General features: G+C 36.2%; 1 protein-coding gene across 3 annotated transcripts; it reads right to left on the bottom strand.

Annotated features, from left to right (window-relative positions):
* Positions 1–516: 516 nt before the first annotated feature.
* On the bottom strand, positions 517–17,763 carry LOC139115078 (cytochrome P450 4C1-like). 3 transcript variants are annotated; one of them, XM_070676961.1, is made up of 14 exons: positions 17,669–17,763; positions 16,442–16,569; positions 14,615–14,829; positions 13,628–13,707; positions 9,100–9,240; positions 8,730–8,836; positions 7,210–7,334; positions 6,764–6,882; positions 5,836–5,972; positions 5,412–5,530; positions 4,347–4,519; positions 3,982–4,095; positions 2,358–2,476; positions 517–1,885 (listed from the first exon to the last, which is right to left on the bottom strand). In XM_070676961.1, exons 3-14 carry the CDS (start codon positions 14,807–14,809, stop codon positions 1,731–1,733), a joined length of 1,584 nt encoding a protein of 527 aa, XP_070533062.1. In that variant the 5' UTR covers positions 14,810–14,829; positions 16,442–16,569; positions 17,669–17,763; the 3' UTR covers positions 517–1,730. The 3 variants fall into 3 exon arrangements, with proteins under 3 accessions (XP_070533062.1, XP_070533061.1, XP_070533063.1); XM_070676960.1 differs by lacking the exon at positions 16,442–16,569 and having other exon boundaries at positions 17,306–17,763; XM_070676962.1 differs by lacking the exons at positions 14,615–14,829; positions 16,442–16,569 and having other exon boundaries at positions 17,306–17,732.
* Between the last annotated feature and the right edge of the window lie 4,387 nt (positions 17,764–22,150).

The following is a 22,150-nucleotide window of genomic DNA, read 5'->3' as shown; positions in this document are numbered from 1 at the left end:
TATGCAATAGCAATCCCATCCATCCAAACCGTATACCCCATCCCCTTCCATCCAAACTCTAAACTCTATACGCCCAGTCCCATCTACCCAAACCATATACCCCACTCCATCAAAACCCTATGCCCAACAATCTATACCCAACCCACTGACCCCCTCCACCAAAACCCTTTAACCCTACTCCATACTCACCCCATTCCCTCCACCCAAACCATACTCCCTACCCATCCCATCTTCTCCATCAAAACCCTATACCCAACTCTATACTCACCCCCATTCCCTCCACCCAAACCCTATACCAAACTCTTTTTATATCCATCTACACCTCCAACCATTCCACTTAGGTGGCATGACAAACAACACCTTTGTAGGTATTGGATCATGGTGTGAAGGGGATTCCATCTCTGAATGGCCGGAGGGGATTCCATCTCTAAATGACCAGAGGGGATTCCATCTCTGAATGACCTGACTGGATTCCATCTCTGAATGACCGGAGTCAGAAAGAATGACAAGATCCACTTTATTGAGTCTGTGATTCTGTACTTTTATTGACCTTTGACCTCAATGAAGTAAAGTACCACATGGTCACTAACTCATTTGTAAATCTGTGTGAAAAATAATTTAAGGATTAAAGTACCAGTACTGGTGATTCAAACTTTCCAAAATTTCTTCTTTTTGCATGGACAATGACATATTGTGATGCTACTTTGTTCACAGACCATACATTATTGAATAATCAAGTTTTTTCTAAGAGGTTAGGTCTCATCCAAACATCTTCACATGAATCATATCACGCCTGAATTTTCATTGGTTTTAGAAAACACTGACATAACCTAAAACTACTGCCTACAAACAACTTGATAACTCTTAGTAACTGTAATATTATCCGATTTACCGATCCAAAAATGTGTACACTTTAGTTGTAAGTGTTCCATTGAAGTCTCAGTTTTTCATCAGTCATTAGCTTAGTATTGCTTGCCTGACTGGAAATGTAAGCTCTTGCTTGAATTTATTTTATTTTTTTATTCATGAGCTACAAGTTAGAAAGAGAGACAAAGAGAGGTATATGAACTGAAAGATGTATAGCATTCAATTAAACTACATATACATGTTCAGTACTGCACTGTATTACCATGGAAATAAAGTATGCTATTTTTTCACTTTTTAAAAGATGAAGATATAAATGCTGCCCCAATCAAAACATTAAATTCTTCAATGAATTTACGACATTGCTGAGTACATGATAACTATGACTTTTGTCATCGTCTCTCTACGAGAGAAACTGTGCTTTTGTTTATTCAACCTAGAATTTCATAAATAAAATTGTAATATTTAGTCTGTATCGAAAACAGAAATTACAAGCATACAAATAATTCTTCCAAACTTTTCAGTCAATGTTTAAAGAAGCAATAAATTGTCATGAAAGTTGAATACGACAGATTAATTGCAATGTTTGTATCTGATATTAAAATACATTTTATAATCCCATTTTTATAAAATAATGATATAATGTTGAAATAAATGGCAACAAAATTTTCATAGACAAACAGAGAAACAAGTGTTCAGCTGCCTACATAGATTGCACTTTTACAAAATCTAATCTTATTTCTGATGTATAAAAGTATCAGTTTGTTTACAAACACAATTGAACATGTACATACAATATGCCTGAAGGAAAACATCATTGTTTATTTCATGAACATTTTAATTTTTAGAAATTCATGTCTGTTCCTCTAGACTTTGCTGATTCTGAGCTGCATTGCTGGGCTTGGACGCATTGTAATTCGTAAAGTGCGAGTAAATTTGAAATCTGGAACAGGAGAAAACTTGAGATTTCTTAAAATCTGGGTCAACATCACTCTCATATTCATGACAGCAAATTTGTTACCTGAATAAAAAAAACAGACAAAAAAAACAGCTAGATTGGAATCTGTGATGAAATGACTGACAATGAGACATAAACTGTCTGACTTTCATTTTTCACAATTTGTACTTTGTCAACGCAATATCATAAATTTACAACACATTGAACAGAAATGGACAGTCACTCATGCACAGCTGTTATCCTGTCTTATCGTTCAAATGGATCCCATCGGATCCTCTGTATTATAGACAATAGAATACTGCAATTTAGAGCAAGTGTGCTAGGCTGGAGCTATGTTAAAAGGATGGCATTACGTTACGGCTGTAGCAAGGTAACTGGTTGTTTGACTGACTCTATCTATACAATTGACTGCAGTGCAGAAACAAAGTGGAACTACTGTTTTAGAACACACAATAAACCACATTTTCATATAAATAACCATAATGTAAACTCAAAAACAAAATAGGGGTCACAAATTTGAAAGTAGAAGACTAACCGATACAATTTCTTCTTCCAAGACTAAATGGAAGGAAGCTGTATGCTTTTGGTGGACTGTCAGAATCCATGAATCTGTCAGGGTTAAAGGTCAAGGGATCAGGCCAAACATCAGCACACCTAACAAAAAACAACAAAAACAAACATTTGCTAATGATTCATGTTGCCTTCAGAGTATTTAAAGTTGACAAACTCCCAGTGCATAGACCATATCTTGTCATGTTGACAAACTCCCAGTCATAGACCATATCTTGTCATGTTTAGGTCTATTTGTTCATTATTAGAGTAATCAAACATCAATTTGTAAAATCAAGCAGACCACGGAAGACTATTAGAATTATCAGAAAACCTGGAGTGTTCACTTAGGCCAAAAAAAATAAAAATATTTTCTCATTCTACCGGTAGGCATATTGCAAAAATGATGTGGTGACGCGGTTTTTTTTCTTCTCAATTTTTTTTTATTCTTCAACCAGCAAGAACACGTAAAATACATGAAAACAACATCGGAATGCACTCAGAGATAAATGCACAGCAGTGTTGCTTTTAAATTAGCATATTTCTATAGCAACGGTTCTGTGGTTTGACTTTTTGTGAAGCAATGCAAAGTTTTAACAGCTTAATATAAAATATAATAGTGACGTATGTGTACAGTTCTGAATGGAATGTTAGTGTCATTATTTTGTTTACAATGCTATTTTATACAGCACTGTGTTATGCACTATCCTCATGTGTTTTTGCGTTTCCTCATCAGCAGAAAAAAAAGGTTGACACAGCAGGTCTGAATTGACGCACGCGAGGATGAGAAACAAACTTTTTATTTTTCTTGGCCTTATGTTATAATTTCTTACAAATGGTGACTTCTCTTCAAAGAGATTATTCAATTACTACAAAGCTGACACTTTGCTGGAGATATGAACAGGTAACCTAGGGGTACAGTGGGGTACATACACATCCATACATGCGTGCACATAAACACATATATACACAGTGATAGATACACACATAGTGATGGACACACATATACACAGTGATGGACACACATACACAGTGATGAACACACACATATACAGTGATGAACACACACATATACACAGTGATGGACACACATATACACAGTGATGGACACACATATACAGTGATGGACACACACATATACAGTGATGGACACATATACACAGTGATGAACACACACATATACAGTGATGAACACACACATATACACAGTGATGGACATACACACTGTGATGGACACACATATACAGTGATGAACACACACATATACAGTGATGGACACATATACACAGTGATGAACACACACATATATACAGTGATGAACACACACATATATACAGTGTGATGGACACATATACAGTGATGGACACACACATATACAGTGATGGACACACACATATACAGTGATGGACACATATACACAGTGATGGACACACATATATACAGTGATGGACACATATATACAGTGATGAACACACATATACAGTGATAGACACACACATACACAGTTCCCCACGTTCTATACTTTGAATGTAAACTCGATGTTTGACTATTATGACATGACTACATTTCAATCAGAGTGGATATATTACTGACAACTTCAGTTCCTTTACCTGTGCATGGCTCCAATTTGGAGTAACAAAAATGTGCCACCTGGTATGTAGTACTGACCAATCATGTCATCATTCTCAGATTGCTTTGGAACCAATGGAACTGGTGGAAACAACCTTGTGATGATTAAAATTCAAAAATATTAAATAATGATACAAATCAGAGTGCCTGGTTTAAACAGCTCACTTGACTGATAGATTTCCTTAATACAGTCACTACAATCTTTCATAAATCTTCTCAACTTCTTCTATCACATCAAGATGGACAGTGCTGAAGTTTTTCAGGGAATTTTTTCATTTGTAAAGGAGCAAGATGATATCTTTGTTGAAAACAAGATTAGCATGAAATTTATAAATTTGATATTTACCTTAATGATTCATTGACAACTGCTTTCAAGAAATGCATTTTCTCTAAATGTTCCCAAGTGATGATGTCATCAGCTGATGGTAACACTGACAGAATTTCATTGCGGACTTTGTCCTGGATTTCAGGGTGATGTGCCAAGCAATGCAAAGTCCATGTCAGACCAGTGCTGGTTGTCTGTAATATTGAAATTAGCAACAGTTGAATAATATCAGAACAACTACACACTTTTCAATGTCATCATTTGAATCAGAAAAGACCTCAAACTGTGTGATGTAACGGACAGTCACGTTTCTACTGCCATGGTGAGGTTGATGAAATCAAAGACTTCACTATTATGTTTATTACTCCTCAGGTTCCAAAATTCATCACACTCTGCAGGGAAAGTAAGAACACTAAAATCTGCCATCTTCATTCATTTGAAAACCGTCTTGGAAATTGGTAAAATTATGATATCACTGAAAAAATGAATCATACTAAACTGGTAATATGGTTAAATTCTTGTATTGATCTTAAAGATGTGAGATGTATGATTGGAGTGATGTTAAACATGAACAAACATGACAGACGTGAAAAGAGACCTTGTTTTATCTCTGAGTGACATCTAGAAATCAGAGATGAAAATTTTTTTTGTAAAAGTAAAAGGAAGTTCTACAGATAAATACTAGAAATAAATTGAGTCTTTTGATGTTAGTAAATTGTATTTGAAGTCTTATAACATGACATATTTTGCCAATATTCCTTCAGCATTATTGCCAAGCCTGGAGAACACATGTAACATGGTTTGGTCATATTTCTAACTGCCCCCTCACATGGTTGTGTTAGCATTGTATACTTAAGGGAAAACCAAACTGATTGAATGAAATAGGGAACTGCAGGTGCAGCCTGTCTCGATGGCAAATGGGCAGAAACACCGTGAAAATGAAGCACAGTACTTGTGTGGAGAAAGGTAAAAGAAAGATCCCGTGTGTATGGAGCTTAGCAAACACTTTTATCTTTGAATTTGTGCTTGGTAAATTGATTTATAAATCTAAGATTTCCAATAAAATCTTGATATTTTCATACCAACCTCTTGTCCAGCAAACATGAAGGTAATCACTTGATCTTGCAATTCTTGATCTGACAAACCCTGACCAGTTTCCTCATCTTTTGCCATCATCAGTAAATACAACAAATCATGCGGCTGTTCTGTAATATTGATGAACAGAGCAAGATACTATCAGAAATAATTGTCTTCTGAAGAAATTGTCATAAATTTTCATCAAAATAGACTAAATCACCCTTCAGTGGTTTTACTCAGAATAAAAGGGAATAAAAAGGACGTGTGGTGACTCAGAAGGCGTCTGCAAGAGATTACATGATGCCAGTACAAATAATCCACATGAATAAATACACACAGAAATACCCATATTGCTGTGTATATTTGTCTTCTATGGTTTATTTGTTGTGTCTATAGAGCATATACATTTTTACCGATAAAACTTGTGACTTACCGACACCTTCGTCAATTTCTTGTCGTCTTTTTGCGATCACATCCAACACAGTCTGTTTGACAAGATTTATGGCTTCCTTAAGAATGCGGTTTTCTTCTGACGGTAAACGTCTCAAAAATGGAATCAGATTCTTCCAACTGTGAAGAGTATGTGAAAATTCTGATGATCCTCAGACTTATTTTGCAAAAATCTTAAAATTTACAAATCATATCGTCTGAAATTATCTAACTGCTTTAAATGTAGTTATTATTTTACACAATGTGCTAAAGTATTTTAGCGACAAAAAACAGCCTTCAAAATACTGGATTCCCAACCTTGTGTGGGTGGGAGCACAGGCGTACGGAACGTTTCGTAGATCGTCGTCGGATGGGAAGTGACTGACACTGTGAGGCCGAAGGCCGAACCTCGGTACTGTATAAGAATACCCAAGGTATGTCACGGAAAAATCGACCGGTGGCCCGAAACAAACGAAATAAAGCATCTACCTCAAAAAAATTACATCGACCGGTCGGAAATACCTTCAAACTTTCAAATCTTTACTCTGGTTACAGAATTCTTTCAAATCTGCCAGTTATGGGCGATAATTGACTGTCTGGCGAATACTCGCACTTGCATTGCCACTCCGCCATTTTGAATAGCTGTTTTACTCCTGAAAGCCTTTGGGAGTGGACGAGTGACCCCGTGAAGAGTTTGTTTACAAATGTCAGATGGCGGGATTTGAACTGTATGTCCTGAGTATGTTTCATTACTTTGAGTCTGTGAAAGGGCCAACTAACATAGTACCAAACAACTTGGTGAGTTTTTTACCTTGAACTAGTGAGAAAGCCAGACAAGACAGTACCAAAATATCTGATCAAGTTTCTTGCCTTTGCTTATTGTGAAGGCACCAGCACAAGATAGCCCCTAATATCTTGGCTAAGTTTCTTACCTTGAACCTGTGAGAGAGCCAGCCAAGATGGCACCAAATGTCTTGGTCAGTTTCTTCTCTGGTTCCCAGATTGCATTGAAATGATAGCCAAATGCACATTCACCGATTATATCCAAAGTCTTCGTGTTATTCGTGATTCGTGAAGAAAAAGACATCAGAGGAGAACTGTAAATTCATTGCAATCAGTTTTTCACTCTCATATAAAATAATAAAATGTTATGACTATTCTTTCTGGACAAATGATACCGAAAACATATTATAATTCAAATCTATATCACTATACCATGCACAACGTAACTAGAAATGAACACACGGCACAACTTGTTGAGAAATGTGCACATTTCATACTCTGATATTAGGAACACAAACATCAGATGATTGTTCATCAATTCACAGAGGAACAAATTCAAAGAGGAACAATAAGTCTGAATCATGAGTAAACTTACACATCTACCAAGGTCTTGTTGAACTTGAACTTTAAGATAATCTTCATTCATTGATTTGCTATCTATCTCTTCATTCCAGTAGCGTCTCAATTCTTTTCCGTATTTGTAAAATGATTCCAGCATCCCTGCAGTGACAGGAAAATATTTTTCCGTATGTAGAAAATCTTGCTTCTACCTCCATGATCCAACCATAGTGGTAGAAATCTGGCTTCTACTGCCATGATTCAACCATGGAGGTAGAAATCTGGCTTCTACTGCCATGATTCAACCATGGAGGTAGAAATCTGGCTTATGCCACCATGATCCAACCATGGAGGTAGAAATCTGGCTTCTACTGGCGTGATCCAAGCATAGAGGTAGAAATCTGGCTTCTACTGCCATGATTCAACCATGGAGGTAGAAATCTTGCTTCTACCACCATGATTCAATCATGGAGGTAGAAATCTGGCTTCTACTGCCATGATTCAATCATGGAGGTAGAAATCTGGCTTCTACTGCCATGATCCAACCATGGAGGTAGAAATCTGGCTTCTACTGCCATGATCCAACCATGGAGGTAGAAATCTGGCTTCTACTTCCATGATCCAACCATGGAGGTAGAAATCTGGCTTCTACTGCCATGATCCAACCATGGAGGTAGAAATCTGGCTTCTACTGCCATGATTCAATCATGGAGGTAGAAATCTGGCTTCTACTGCCATGATCCAACCATGGAGGTAGAAATCTGGCTTCTACTGCCATGATTCAATCATGGAGGTAGAAATCTGGCTTCTACTGCCATGATCCAACCATGGAGGTAGAAATCTGGCTTCTACCTCCATGATCCAACCATGGAGGTAGAAATCTGGCTTCTACTGGCCATGATCCAAATCATAGAGGTAGAAATCTGGCTTCTACTTCCATGATCAAACCATGGAGGTAGAAATCTGGCTTCTACTGCGTGATCCAACCATAGAGGTAGAAATCTGGCTTCTACCTCCATGATCCAACCATGGAGGTAGAAATCTTGCTTCTACCTCCATGATCCAACCATAGAGGTAGAAATCTGGCTTCTACCTCCATGATCCAACCATGCATGGTAGAAATCTGACTTCTACCTCCATGATCCAATCATGAGGTAGAAATCTTGCTTCTACTGCCATGATCCAAAGAAATCATTGAGAATAATGAAATAGGACTGCGTAGAACTGAGCAATAGAATAGGCTGAAGAAAATTTTTATGAGATTGGACACTCTGCCATAATTCAATGAAATCAAATTTAAACAAGTATAAATTGAGTCACTATATTGTCAAATCTCTGAATTCAGCATTTTTCACGTTGGTCTTCAAAGATAAACTTGGAATAATTTAATTAAATGAAATGTATATATGATATTTGGATTGTGACATTTGAGGTCTAAATGATCATTGGATGGTGTGTTCAGAGCAGTTCAAACAATTTACTGTGACAGCAGGTACTATTATAATGAGTTGTGTGATTTCAAATTTTGTAATCTTCAACTTTGAAGTGATTTCTTACCAGTAATACTTGAATGATTGAATGCTGGGTTGATAAGACGTCTTTGTGCAGCGTGTTCAACTCCGGTTGATGATAATAATCCATTACCCATCAACTGGGCTAAAGTCCTGTAATGTGTGCAAAGACCATCCTATCAATACCGGTACTTCTCCAGTTATTATCAAACTGCCCACAGGGACAGTCAAAATTTATCTGATTTTTCATGTCAAAATATGTCTCAAATTCAACTGTAAACTCAAAACAATGTTGACAATCCTAATGGTGTTGTACATACCGGTACACAGGGATTATTGTTATCATATCACATGATGTAGCTCACAGTTGTTGAAATGTGGTTTCAATATAGAACTGAAAAATTACATATTCTTACTTTCTTGTTAAAGCTGATCTGTCATAATTCTTGCTGTTTGTCACCAAAATGTGTTTCATCTCTTCTGGTCCTGAGATGGATACAACTCCATTACCAAGAAAGAAGAAATATCTTGCTACTGGACCTAATCTTTTGTGCAATCTGTTTTTGTGAGAAAAAATTGACAATTTGCGACTGATGAGAAGAATACACAAAGTGTTGTCGTACATATTGACAGAGAAAGCCATGTCATGAATGCTGGTGAAATATTCAGAGTATGAGGCTGTGGAAAGCAAAGTGTCAAAATAAATGTTGATAAATATTCAGAGTACTGGGCTAAGGAAAGCAAAGTGATGTCAAACTGTACATGACCACAGAGTAATTGCATGTATTGGTTTTAACATCAGAATAATTTATATGAGTCCAGCACATAGAAACTTAATGAAAGGGAACCTTTTAGTTGAAACATGGTTTCTCCATGTAGGGGCTGTGGTTGACACAAACCTTTGGATTTGTACTAAAAAGGGTTTTCTGGGAGCTCTATACAAAATCTATTCCTGACCCATGACCTAAAAACTCCGTAGGTAACAAGTGATTCATGTGAAATGCTATCTGTATGTGTCTTGACTAGTTAAAAGTTGCAAAATCACACTTTGCCGTGATTTTGTTGAAAGTATATGGAGATACTGTCAAGCAGTTTCTAGTACTCCCTTGGTTCTAACAATAAGTTGATGTGATATTTCACAAGCAAGTATTGTCAAATCAGGATACCAGATCAACAGTTGATGTGATATTTCACAAGCAAGTATTGTCAAATCAGGATACCAGATCAACAGTTGATGTGATACTTCACAAGCAAGTATTGTCAAATCAGGATACCAGATCAACAGTTGATGTGATACTTCACAAGCAAGTATTGTCAAATCAGGATACCAGATCAACAATTGATGTGATACTTCACAAGCAAGTATTGTCAAATCAGGATACCAGATCAACAGTTGATGTGATACTTCACAAGCAAGTATTGTCAAATCAGGATATCAGATAACAGTTGATGTGATACTTCACAAGCAAGTGTTGTCAAATCAGGATATCAGATCAACAGTTGATGTGATACTTCACAAGCAAGTATTGTCAAATCAGGATACCAGATCAACAGTTGATGTGATACTTCACAAGCAAGTATTGTCAAATCAGGATACCATATCAACAGTTGATGTGATACTTCACAAGCAAGTATTGTCAAATCAGGATACCAGATCAACAGTTGATGTGATACTTCACAAGCAAGTATTGTCAAATCAGGATATCAGATCAACAGTTGATGTGATACTTCACAAGCAAGTATTGTCAAATCAGGATACCAGATCAACAGTTGATGATACTTCACAAGCAAGTATTGTCAAATCAGGATACCAGATCAACAGTTGATGTGATACTTCACAAGCAAGTATTGTCAAATCAGGATACCATATCAACAGTTGATGTGATACTTCACAAGCAAGTATTGTCAAATCAGGATACCATATCAACAGTTGATGTGATACTTCACAAGCAAGTATTGTCAAATCAGGATACCAGATCAACAGTTGATGTGATACTTCACAAGCAAGTATTGTCAAATCAGGATACCATATCAACAGTTGATGTGATACTTCACAAGCAAGTATTGTCAAATCAGGATACAAGATCAACAGTTGATGTGGTACTTCACAAGCAAGTATTGTCAAATCAGGATACCAGATCAACAGTTGATGTGATACTTCACAAGCAAGTATTGTCAAATCAGGATACCAGATCAACAGTTGATGTGGTACTTCACAAGCAAGTATTGTCAAATCAGGATACCAGATCAACAGTTGATGTGATACTTCACAAGCAAGTATTGTCAAATCAGGATACCAGATCAACAGTTGATGTGATACTTCACAAGCAAGTATTGTCAAATCAGGATACCAGATCAACAGTTGATGTGATACTTCACAAGCAAGTATTGTCAAATCAGGATACCAGATCAACAGTTGATGTGATACTTCACAAGCAAGTATTGTCAAATCAGGATATCAGATCAACAGTTGATGTGATACTTCACAAGCAAGTATTGTCAAATCAGGATACAGATCAACAGTTGATGTGATACTTCACAAGCAAGTATTGTCAAATCAGGATACAAGATAACAGTTGATGTGATACTTCACAAGCAAGTATTGTCAAATCAGGATATCAGATCAACAGTTGATGTGATACTTCACAAGCAAGTATTGTCAAATCAGGATACAAGATAACAGTTGATGTGATACTTGATCACAAGCAAGTATTGTCAAATCAGGATATCAGATCAACAGTTGATGTGATACTTCACAAGCAAGTATTGTCAAATCAGAATACAAGATCAACAGTTGATGTGGTACTTCACAAGCAAGTATTGTCAAATCAGGATATCAGATCAACAGTTGATGTGGTACTTCACAAGCAAGTATTGTCAAATCAGGATACCAGATCAACAGTTGATGTGATACTTCACAAGCAAGTATTGTCAAATCAGGATACCAGATCAACAGTTGATGTGATACTTCACAAGCAAGTATTGTCAAATCAGGATATCAGATCAACAGTTGATGTGATACTTCACAAGCAAGTATTTTCAAATCAGGATACAAGATAACAGTTGATGTGATACTTCACAAGCAAGTATTGTCAAATCAGGATACAAGATCAACAGTTGATGTGATACTTCACAAGCAAGTATTGTCAAATCAGGATACAAGATCAACAGTTGATGTGATACTTCACAAGCAAGTATTGTCAAATCAGGATACCAGATCAACAGTTGATGTGATACTTCACAAGCAAGTATTGTCAAATCAGGATATCAGATCAACAGTTGATGTGATACTTCACAAGCAAGTATTGTCAAATCAGGATACCAGATCAACAGTTGATGTGATACTTCACAAGCAAGTATTGTCAAATCAGGATACCAGATCAACAGTTGATGTGATACTTCACAAGCAAGTATTGTCAAATCAGGATACCAGATCAACAGTTGATGTGATACTTCACAAGCAAGTATTGTCAAATCAGGATATCAGATCAACAGTTGATGTGATACTTCACAAGCAAGTATTGTCAAATCAGGATATCAGATCAACAGTTGATGTGATACTTCACAAGCAAGTATTGTCAAATCAGGATACCAGTATCAACAGTTGATGTGGTACTTCACAAGCAAGTATTGTCAAATCAGGATACCATATCAACAGTTGATGTGATACTTCACAAGCAAGTATTGTCAAATCAGGATACCAGATCAACAGTTGATGTGATACTTCACAAGCAAGTATTGTCAAATCAGGATATCAGATCAACAGTTGATGTGATACTTCACAAGCAAGTATTGTCAACTCAGGATACAAGATAACAGTTGATGTGATACTTCAAAAGCAAGTATTGTCAAATCAGGATACCAGATCAACAGTTGATGTGGTACTTCACAAGCAAGTATTGTCAAATCAGAATATCAGATCAACAGTTGATGTGATACTTCAAAAGCAAGTATTGTCAAATCAGGATACCAGATCAACAGTTGATGTGATACTTCACAAGCAAGTATTGTCAAATCAGGATACAAGATAACAGTTGATGTGATACTTCACAAGCAAGTATTGTCAAATCAGGATACCAGATCAACAGTTGATGTGATACTTCACAAGCAAGTATTGTCAAATCAGGATACCAGATCAACAGTTGATGTGATACTTCACAAGCAAGTATTGTCAAATCAGGATACCAGATCAACAGTTGATGTGATACTTCACAAGCAAGTATTTCAAATCAGGATACCAGATCAACAGTTGATGTGGTACTTCACAAGCAAGTATTTTCAAATCAGGATACCAGATCAACAGTTGATGTGATACTTCACAAGCAAGTATTGTCAAATCAGGATACCAGATCAACAGTTGATGTGGTACTTCACAAGCAAGTATTGTCAAATCAGGATACCAGATCAACAGTTGATGTGGTACTTCACAAGCAAGTATTGTCAAATCAGGATACCAGATCAACAGTTGATGTGATACTTCACAAGCAAGTATTGTCAAATCAGGATACCAGATCAACAGTTGATGTGATACTTCACAAGCAAGTATTTTCAAATCAGGATACCAGATCAACAGTTGATGTGGTACTTCACAAGCAAGTATTTTCAAATCAGGATACCAGATCAACAGTTGATGTGATACTTCACAAGCAAGTATTGTCAAATCAGGATACCAGATCAACAGTTGATGTGGTACTTCACAAGCAAGTATTGTCAAATCAGGATACCAGATCAACAGTTGATGTGGTACTTCACAAGCAAGTATTTTCAAATCAGGATACCAGATCAACAGTTGATGTGATACTTCACAAAGCAAGTATTGTCAAATCAGGATATCAGATCAACAGTTGATGTGATACTTCACAAGCAAGTATTGTCAAATCAGGTTACCAGATCAACAAAAATCTGAAAGTTTCATATTTTCGGAGGAAAAAATTGCAAACCTACCTGATTGCAAAATCCATAGTTTCTGAGTTTCTGAGTTCCAAGACATCACCGAGAAATGGGTTGTACCTTGTTGATGGGATCTGGAAAGAAATTGAAAAGTAAAACAAACAACCTGATGTTACATAAATTCTGATGCAGTAGCTCATGCTTAATTAAGCTTCACGACAAATACTTTTATTAACAATATTGGATAGATATAGTGCTTGGATGATGGGTCAGATGTAGGATGTATTCATACAGTTGAGTTCAAAGTATTTGATCTCAGATCTATAGACTGCTCAACAAAAGTGAGTCATAATATAATGATCTATTTGTCCCAGTGATCACCGGCAGATAAACAAAGTGCTGACTCCTTATGACATCATAGGTCTATCCTTCCTTACAAAAATAAATATTTATTAGACATTTTCTACAAGATTTGAGAAATTACTCTGACAGAAATGGTGACATTAGCACTTTGTCTTCACTGATATTCTCATCAAAACTATAAATATCACATGACACATTAACACCAATCACATGACACATTATCACCAATCACATGATACATTAACACCAATCACATGACGCATTGTCACCAAATGACAGTAGGGACAATAGCACAAACTGTAGCAATCAACACACGGGCACAAAAACAAAATTTGTCAGACTTTCTAATGGCAGGACCAAGTTTTGCATAGACAATGCTATTTCATAGACAATGCTATTTCTAGATTGGCCCACTAGGAGCTTGGTTTTTCTTGGGCTTGGGCTGTATTTTTCATTCACCTCACTATAAACGTGACAGTCTGTGAAGCTTATTCCTTCAATTTACTGACTATTTTGATACCTATATGCCAAGACTTGGGGTAATCTTAAGCTATTTAGTAGGTAACCAACAATCATGATATATCATACAGATACGGAATATATTTTCACCTCTCACACATTAGAACACAACTTCTCTTTCACAGTTGTGACACCATATCTTATCAACCATGTGTTTACCTTTGACAGCGGTGAAATACGTGGCCATATCAACCATTTATACAAAGTGTACATAATAGTTGCAGTGGCTAGTGTTGGCAGATACCAGAAGATGACATTATTCCATGTTAGTGACTTCATCACAAAAACTGGAATCTCCATGATGTTAGATGTCATAATCTGTGTCACTGTTGCCATGGTGATCACAAAACCCATACAGTCCAAGATTTAGGATGCTGCAGAGTAACATCACAATTTGTTAATATTTATACTTGACAAAAGTGAGTCAGTGACAGTATATAATCCTGATATTTTGTCTTTGATATCAGTGATCAAGGGCATTTGACACAATGCAAGCAAACTGTCACTGATGCAACCAGTAAGTGAGTAAGAATAATTTCATACTGGTTGCATCAGTGACGTACGGTTTGCTTGCATTGAGTCGAATGCCTGTGTCATGGATTGAGTTTGGGGATAATGTGAGGGTGATCTGAAAAGGGAAATTCTTGTGAAAATGAGTACTTTCATGGCCATGAAATGTTCTCTCTCAAAAATAAGGTGTACAGGTACTACCAGCGTATAATTAGCCTAGATTCTATTCGTCGCTTACGGCCTCCGTGGGGTCAGAGGCATGGAGGCCATAAGCGACGAATAGGATCTAGGCTAGCAGCCTATAATTGATGGGAACAGATACTTGAAATGTTTTTTTAAAATGTTAATTTTTCTTCTCGCTTAGGCCGCGTTCAAAAAAAATGGTGAGGGGGGGGGGGGGGGGGGCTGGAGGAATCGCGATTGAAATCTTTTTTTTTTTCAGATCCCCCCCCCTCAATACCCTCAAAAATTTTCAAGTCCCCCCAAAAAATTACCATATAGCCGCTTATTATAGGAATGCACGCAGAGTAAAAAAAAAAACATGTAATGTGTGGTTCTGCACGCAAATGTTCAACACTACCTCTTATCAGCAGGTTGTAGAGCCATATACCTAGGGCAAGTTCTTAAATTGATTCATTTTTAAATGCATCAGTGAACTTTTTGGATTTCTCAGTCTAAGCCGACTTGAGTTTATCCAACTCTGGCCAATTCAATGGCACCAGCTGAAAAGCACACAAAATGACAATCATGAGAGAGTATGAAAATTGTGTATTCCTAGCTACGTTTAACCAAATTGTGAAAAAATGAGCACAGTGACCTACCGAATTTTTTTTCAAAAGTACAAGACATATACAACTTAGATGCCACTTATAAATGTTTTACAAAATTGACAATACTGGAAGGTTAAAATATTCCATGATATTAATGTTTTAATCTCAGAAATTTTGGGTGTAATAATGGCAAATTTGATAACAAATAAAAGATTCCATTTAGTCACACATTTTTCCATTTTAATTAGAGTCTTTACTGTTCAAAGTTTGTACTTTTGTGTTATTGGTACAATGAGATGTGAAAATTTCATTCACTGCATGAACTTGAAATGAATGGTTTTATATATTGATTTTAAGTGATTTTAGAAAAACGGACTTTTCATCGTACATTTGTATAAGATCAAGTATGGTGACCCCATCTTTTTCTCTAATATTTGATTGTTCTCATATGCCAGAATTCAAAAATCCATGGTAACTGTTAGTTCCCTAGTCTTCTATGTGTTACTCTCTGGCTGGATCTTGTGTACAAGTAGATGTATGTTTCACTGTCGATTGAGTGTCCTATGACCGAAACTCTTCTTAAACTACATCAGAGTCAGAGCTACATGTATCACTGTCACTGCCAGTATGTAGTAGCAGGGCAGTAGTTGTATTAACTTTTTATTTTGACAATATTTTTGTTCAGTTTATACAATTGTGTTCTTGCCCAGCTATCCAGTATTCATCTTGCCAACACAGCCTACGTGTACCGTGCATTTGCATCATTCAATTATCACCAATATTTAGACAAACGGCTTTGTTGACAAACTGAACATTGTCTTTTTCAGCAGCATGCTGTAGAGAGACACCAAGAAACTGTGTTTGATACATTGCATAGAAATATTGAAAAATTATCAACAGTTGTAGCTCCTGCCCATTACAAGGCCAACTTGTTCTACGAAAATTTAATGGCATTCATACATTTTTAGACTTTTTCGAGATTAAAGACATAAAATATGACAAAACGGTTCTAGATTTTGTTTAATTATTACTAACATTAGAACCATTGGACAACATCAAAATGTTGGGAGTCAAAATATTTTTAGGTCCCCCCCCCCCTATAGGCAGAGCAAAACTTTCAAGTCCCCCCCTCGACTACCCCAAAAATTTTCGAATCCCCCCTGAATTCCTCCAGCCCCCCTCACCACTTTTTTTGAACGCGGCCTTAGTACTTTCATGATCATAGCAGAAGCATTTAATTATTGTCAGATTTCTCACCATTTACAGTGTTCATTCCCTGGATTGAAAATACCGTAAAATTATTTTCTCGGTCCCCGACCTGTTGACATTTAAAAACTATTTACTTGAGTTTTCAATATCCAAGCAATTTCGAAATTCCCTTGATGGAAAATATCGACCATTAAAGGTATGGCTTTTTCTATCAATCATTAGTTTGGTTTGTCTCCTACAATAAATGTAAACTTGGACTTTGTTGCGAAAACTCCAAATGACTAACCATTCACGGAAATAACGTAAAAGCTTGGAATTTTGTTTGGCATTGTGCAGTCTAAAGGAAACCATACAACTTTACCTGATTCCCAATCCACGGCGATGTCACCGTCTCGTGTCTTGTGGTACGTAGTAAACTATGGATGGGACTTTGAGCACTGTGTTTTGACGATCACACCGCGAGAGGGACCTTTGGTCACTGCGGAAGATTTCCCGTAAAGGTTAAATTTCAATCCATTGATATATCACTCCAAGCGCATAAAGACATATGATGTTTTGATTGTAATCCACAATATTTGTACTCCCCATGAACATAAGGTGATATCAATCTGACCTTTCAACCTTTACCTCAGCAATCTTTGACCCACGAATCGTAGGCTCTGAATTTGATAAAATAATACAGATACTTGTTTCCTAGATGTATTTATATGGGAAGACTACTTACATTTAAGTTAACAACGATAGCATTACTACTAAAACTTGTCATGACAGAAAGCCCATCTTGTGAACTGCCGTGTGAGTTTACAAGATGAGGGCGCTGTAGGATTGTAAACTCAGGATGGGATACGGATCAGGCCAGTCGTGACGTCATGAGCTAATGAATATGACGTCAAATATGTTAATTGTGTTGACACTGCAGCTCTGCCCAACCAAGTCATAGGCCAATCATGAGAGGGTCATTTTCAGTGATTGACTTTGAAAGGGACCGCTAGTGACGTCATGGTCTCAGTTGGTGACCATCGACATTCAAATGAGCAGTTTTTACAACTCCAGCTCAATTTACTGCTCACGAGACTGGACGGGAGTGGGTCGGAGGTACGGAGGCAAGCGAACGAGCTAGAATCCAGGCTACATACTAGCCTATATAGGTACATGTACGAAAACCGATAAATAATCCTAAATCAAAATGGTGTTCATACATATAAATAAAAAATTGAGTCTGATATTCCAGATTTTCTGTGGTGTAAGTCAGACAAGCAATTTTTCTCTCTAGAGAACGATATGTACATCTGTTGGTTTATATACCCCTGCAAATTCAATATCCATATAGAAATACTAGACCCCCTTTTGAAGTCAGATTTGGAGGTGCTAGAGATAGTTTCAATGCAATGTATGACACACAAAATGCATTTCAATCCAGAGTGTATCAGTCGCCAGTAAGGAGAATGTATTCCAGTTATTAACACTGTTGTTCAGCAATGATTGACAACGGTTTGACACGAAAATACATTTGTCAAACCAGGACACAAACGAGGATGTTTTACAATTTTGTCTTTTTCCAAATAACTTGGGTTGGGGGTGAAGTTTTGTTTTTATAGTTGTACTGTAACTTTGAGTTTGAGTTACAGTTTCAGTTTTTGCCAGTACTTGCTAGAATAATCACTGCCGTTCTTACTTACAATGTTCAAAACTATTACTAACCATTATTGTATGAGGCAGAAATTGTTATTGAAGAAATCTGCCAGACAACAAATACATATTTCAGTTGGTAGTTGGAATGTTCATGGTTTGTTGAATAAGTGTAATTTCAAGGATGATTTTGTTTCATTGGTTGAAAAATTTGATGTTTTATGTCTACAGGAAACATGGTTAAATAGTACCAAAGAGTTTTTTAACATTGATGGGTACAGTGTTTTCAGATCTGAAAGAAATTGTGTACGTAAAAAACGTGGCAGAGTCGCTGGGGGAACAGCCATTATATTTAAGTCTTTATTGAAACAAGGTATTAAAAAATTAGAGTCTGATATTCCAGATTTTCTGTGGTGTAAGTTAGACAAGCAATTTTTCTCTCTAGAGAATGATATGTACATCTGTTGTGTTTATATACCCCCTGCAAATTCAAGTGTTCACATAAAAGGGGAATATTTTGATATATTGGAGAGAGATATGTAAGTATTCTATGCAGGGCGATGTTTTACTCATGGGAGATTTTAATAGTAGAGTTGGATTTTTACAAGACTATATTTCAGATGATGATACTAAACATACTCCAGTTCCAGATTTCTATGTGATGGATAACTTCAAAGGTAGACAGTTCCAGGACAAATTGTCAAATGGGAATTGTTTTGGAAAACAATTAATTGATTTATGTCTGAGTAACAATTTAATCATCGCTAACGGGAGAACGATTGGTGACTTGTCTGGTAAATTGACATATCACCATCCTCTAGGTTCAAGTACAGTTGACTATTGTATCACATCTAAGACAAGTTATCAAAATATACAGTATTTTAAGGTACATGATCTCTGTCATATGTCAGATCATTGTCCAATAAGTGCTTCTATAGGTTGTAAATTTGATTTAGAAGATGATAAACTGGATGTACCTGTAAACCCACTTCCAGTGAAGTACATTTGGGACGAGAGTAGCAAAGAAGATTTCACTCAGTCTATACATGATACTAAGTTTATGAACAAATTGACAAGTTTCTTGACTATGATGAAGAAAAATTAGATGTAAATACAGCAGCTAAAAACCTTCAGGAAATTTTTATTTCAGGTGCAGATGTTTGTTTGAGAAAAAAGGGGGCAAAAGTATTGTGAAAAAGAAAAGACGTAATAATGAAGCTTGGTTTAATAAATCATGTGCTGACTTGCGCAGAGAATTAATCAAAGCTACCAAGGCTTTTGAAAAAGATTACAATAATCCAATTTTGAGGCAAAGATATTTTAATCTGAAGAACAGTATAAAAGCAATTGAAAAAAAGTAAACATTTATATAGTAGTATGTTAATAGATAGATTACAAACTACACAGGAGAATGGTAATAATGATTTCTGGAGTATTTTGAAAAATTTACGCAAACAAAGACAACCCAGTTTAGATAATTCAATTAAGAGCAGTGAGTGGATACACTATTTCAAAAATTTGTACAATAGCAACACATCAGTACAAGATCATGCTATGGCAGAGGAATTAGAATCATTAGAGAGCATTCAAGACTTAATACTCACCTTAATAACCCTTTTAACTTTAAAGAATTAAAGGAAGGAATTAAAAACCTTAAAGTGAAAAAGGCACCCGGGGAAGACTGTATATTGAATGAGATGCTCAAAATTGATAGTATTTTCTCTAATAAATGCATTCTTAAATTGTTTAATCACATTTTGAAAAAAGGTAAATTCCCTGAATGCTGGAAGTCAACAATGTTAGTTCCTATCCATAAGTCTGGTGACAAGACAAATCCTAGCAATTACAGAGCTATTGCTATATCAAGTTGTCTGTCAAAATTATTTACTTCTATACTGAATAAACGACTAATTAATTATCTTGAAATTAACAAGCTCATCTCACAATGTCAATTTGGTTTTAGAAAGAACAGAGAACTTCAGACTGTATGTTTCTACTAAAAACAGCTGTTACCAAAACTGTGTATGCAAGTAAGAAGAAAAAATCTGGAAATTTCTTATATGCAGCTTTTATTGACTTCAGAAAGGCATTTGATAGTGTTTGGAGAAAAGGGCTGCTTTTAAAGTTACAAAATATTGGTGTCACTGGTAATTTTTACAAAATCATTAAGACTGTATGAAAATGTCACATATAAAGTAAAATTGCCTACAAGTCTTTCTCAAAGCTTTACAACTTCCTGTGGTGTTAAACAGGGATGTAATCTTTCACCAACATTGTTTAATATTTTTGTAAATGATTGTCCTGATATTTTTGGAGAGGTTTCTGATTACCCCATTGACATTGATGGTGTCAAACTAAATTGTATTCTGTATGCTGATGATCTAATGCTAATTTCAAAAACTGCAGGAGGTCTTCAAAATTGCCTAAATAAGCTTGATTCATACTGTCAACAGTGGGGTCTCAGTGTAAATATCTCCAAAACTAGTACAATGATTTTCAACAAAAGTAACTGCTTGATCAAGAATAAAGCTTTCAAATTGCATGATCAAAACATAAAACAAGTCAAAGAATTCACTTATTTAGGTACAGTTTTTACTCCAAATGCAAGTTTAAAAATAACCAATTAAATTTAAGGAAAAAGCAGTGAAGGCTTTATTCAGTATTAGAAAATCCATTTTAGAAGAAAAAATGGTTACTCCTGCTCTCTGCATAAAATTATTTGACACACTGATTGTCCCTATACTCTCATATGGATCAGAGATTTGGGCAAGTGAAATTTCAAGTGATGATAATTTTCTTGAAAAATTGAACGCCAGAAACAACATATTGAATGCCCAGTACAAAATATTGAATGCCCAGCACAACATATTGAATGCCCAGCACAACATATCAAATGCCCAGCACAATATATTGAATGCCCAGCACAACATGATATGACCAGTCATGGTCATATCATGTCATGGCTTTCCATATTAACACCTTGTCATGTTTAATGGATGCGCAGCACGCGGTCACAAAATAATGGTAAATTCTACGCGTGCTGGCATAGGGAAAAAGGACAACGGTGAATGATACCCGTGAATGGATAAAATTCTGTGGCAAGCAAATGCCGCGAAGAAAACATTGACAACTCCATACCAACTCTCTCCGTATTTCATCATATCGCACATCGTCTACTTCTTGTGTATTATGTTATGAGTGGCGAATTACTCGGTACGTTACTCAGTCGCTTGTTTCCGATACACGCTGTCTGGCGCGTAGTAAACTAACGATAAGTTATCAACCCGATATAGCTTTTAGCAAAAAATACAGATCAATGTAATTGGCCTTCTATTGATGATTCGAAGCATTGACAGATAAGCATAGAAAGAAATTATACGATGGCAAGACCGATCAAACCTCGCAACTTAAATAATATTTAACTAAATTCCACTTTACGTTGTTTATGTGCACTCCGATGATAAATTTTTAGACGAAATTGAGCAACGCATATAAGTGTCTGGTCTCACTTTTTGCAAGAGAAGCCATTTAAACGGTTGCTTTATTTGTTGTACCTATTACATGTACTTCATATTAC

This window comes from Ptychodera flava, chromosome 17 (genome assembly GCF_041260155.1).
Source record: "Ptychodera flava strain L36383 chromosome 17, AS_Pfla_20210202, whole genome shotgun sequence".
NCBI classification, from domain to species: Eukaryota; Metazoa; Hemichordata; class Enteropneusta; family Ptychoderidae; genus Ptychodera; species Ptychodera flava.
The sequence above is the reverse complement of the archived record's forward strand: the minus strand, read 5'-3'. Positions and strand labels throughout refer to the sequence as shown.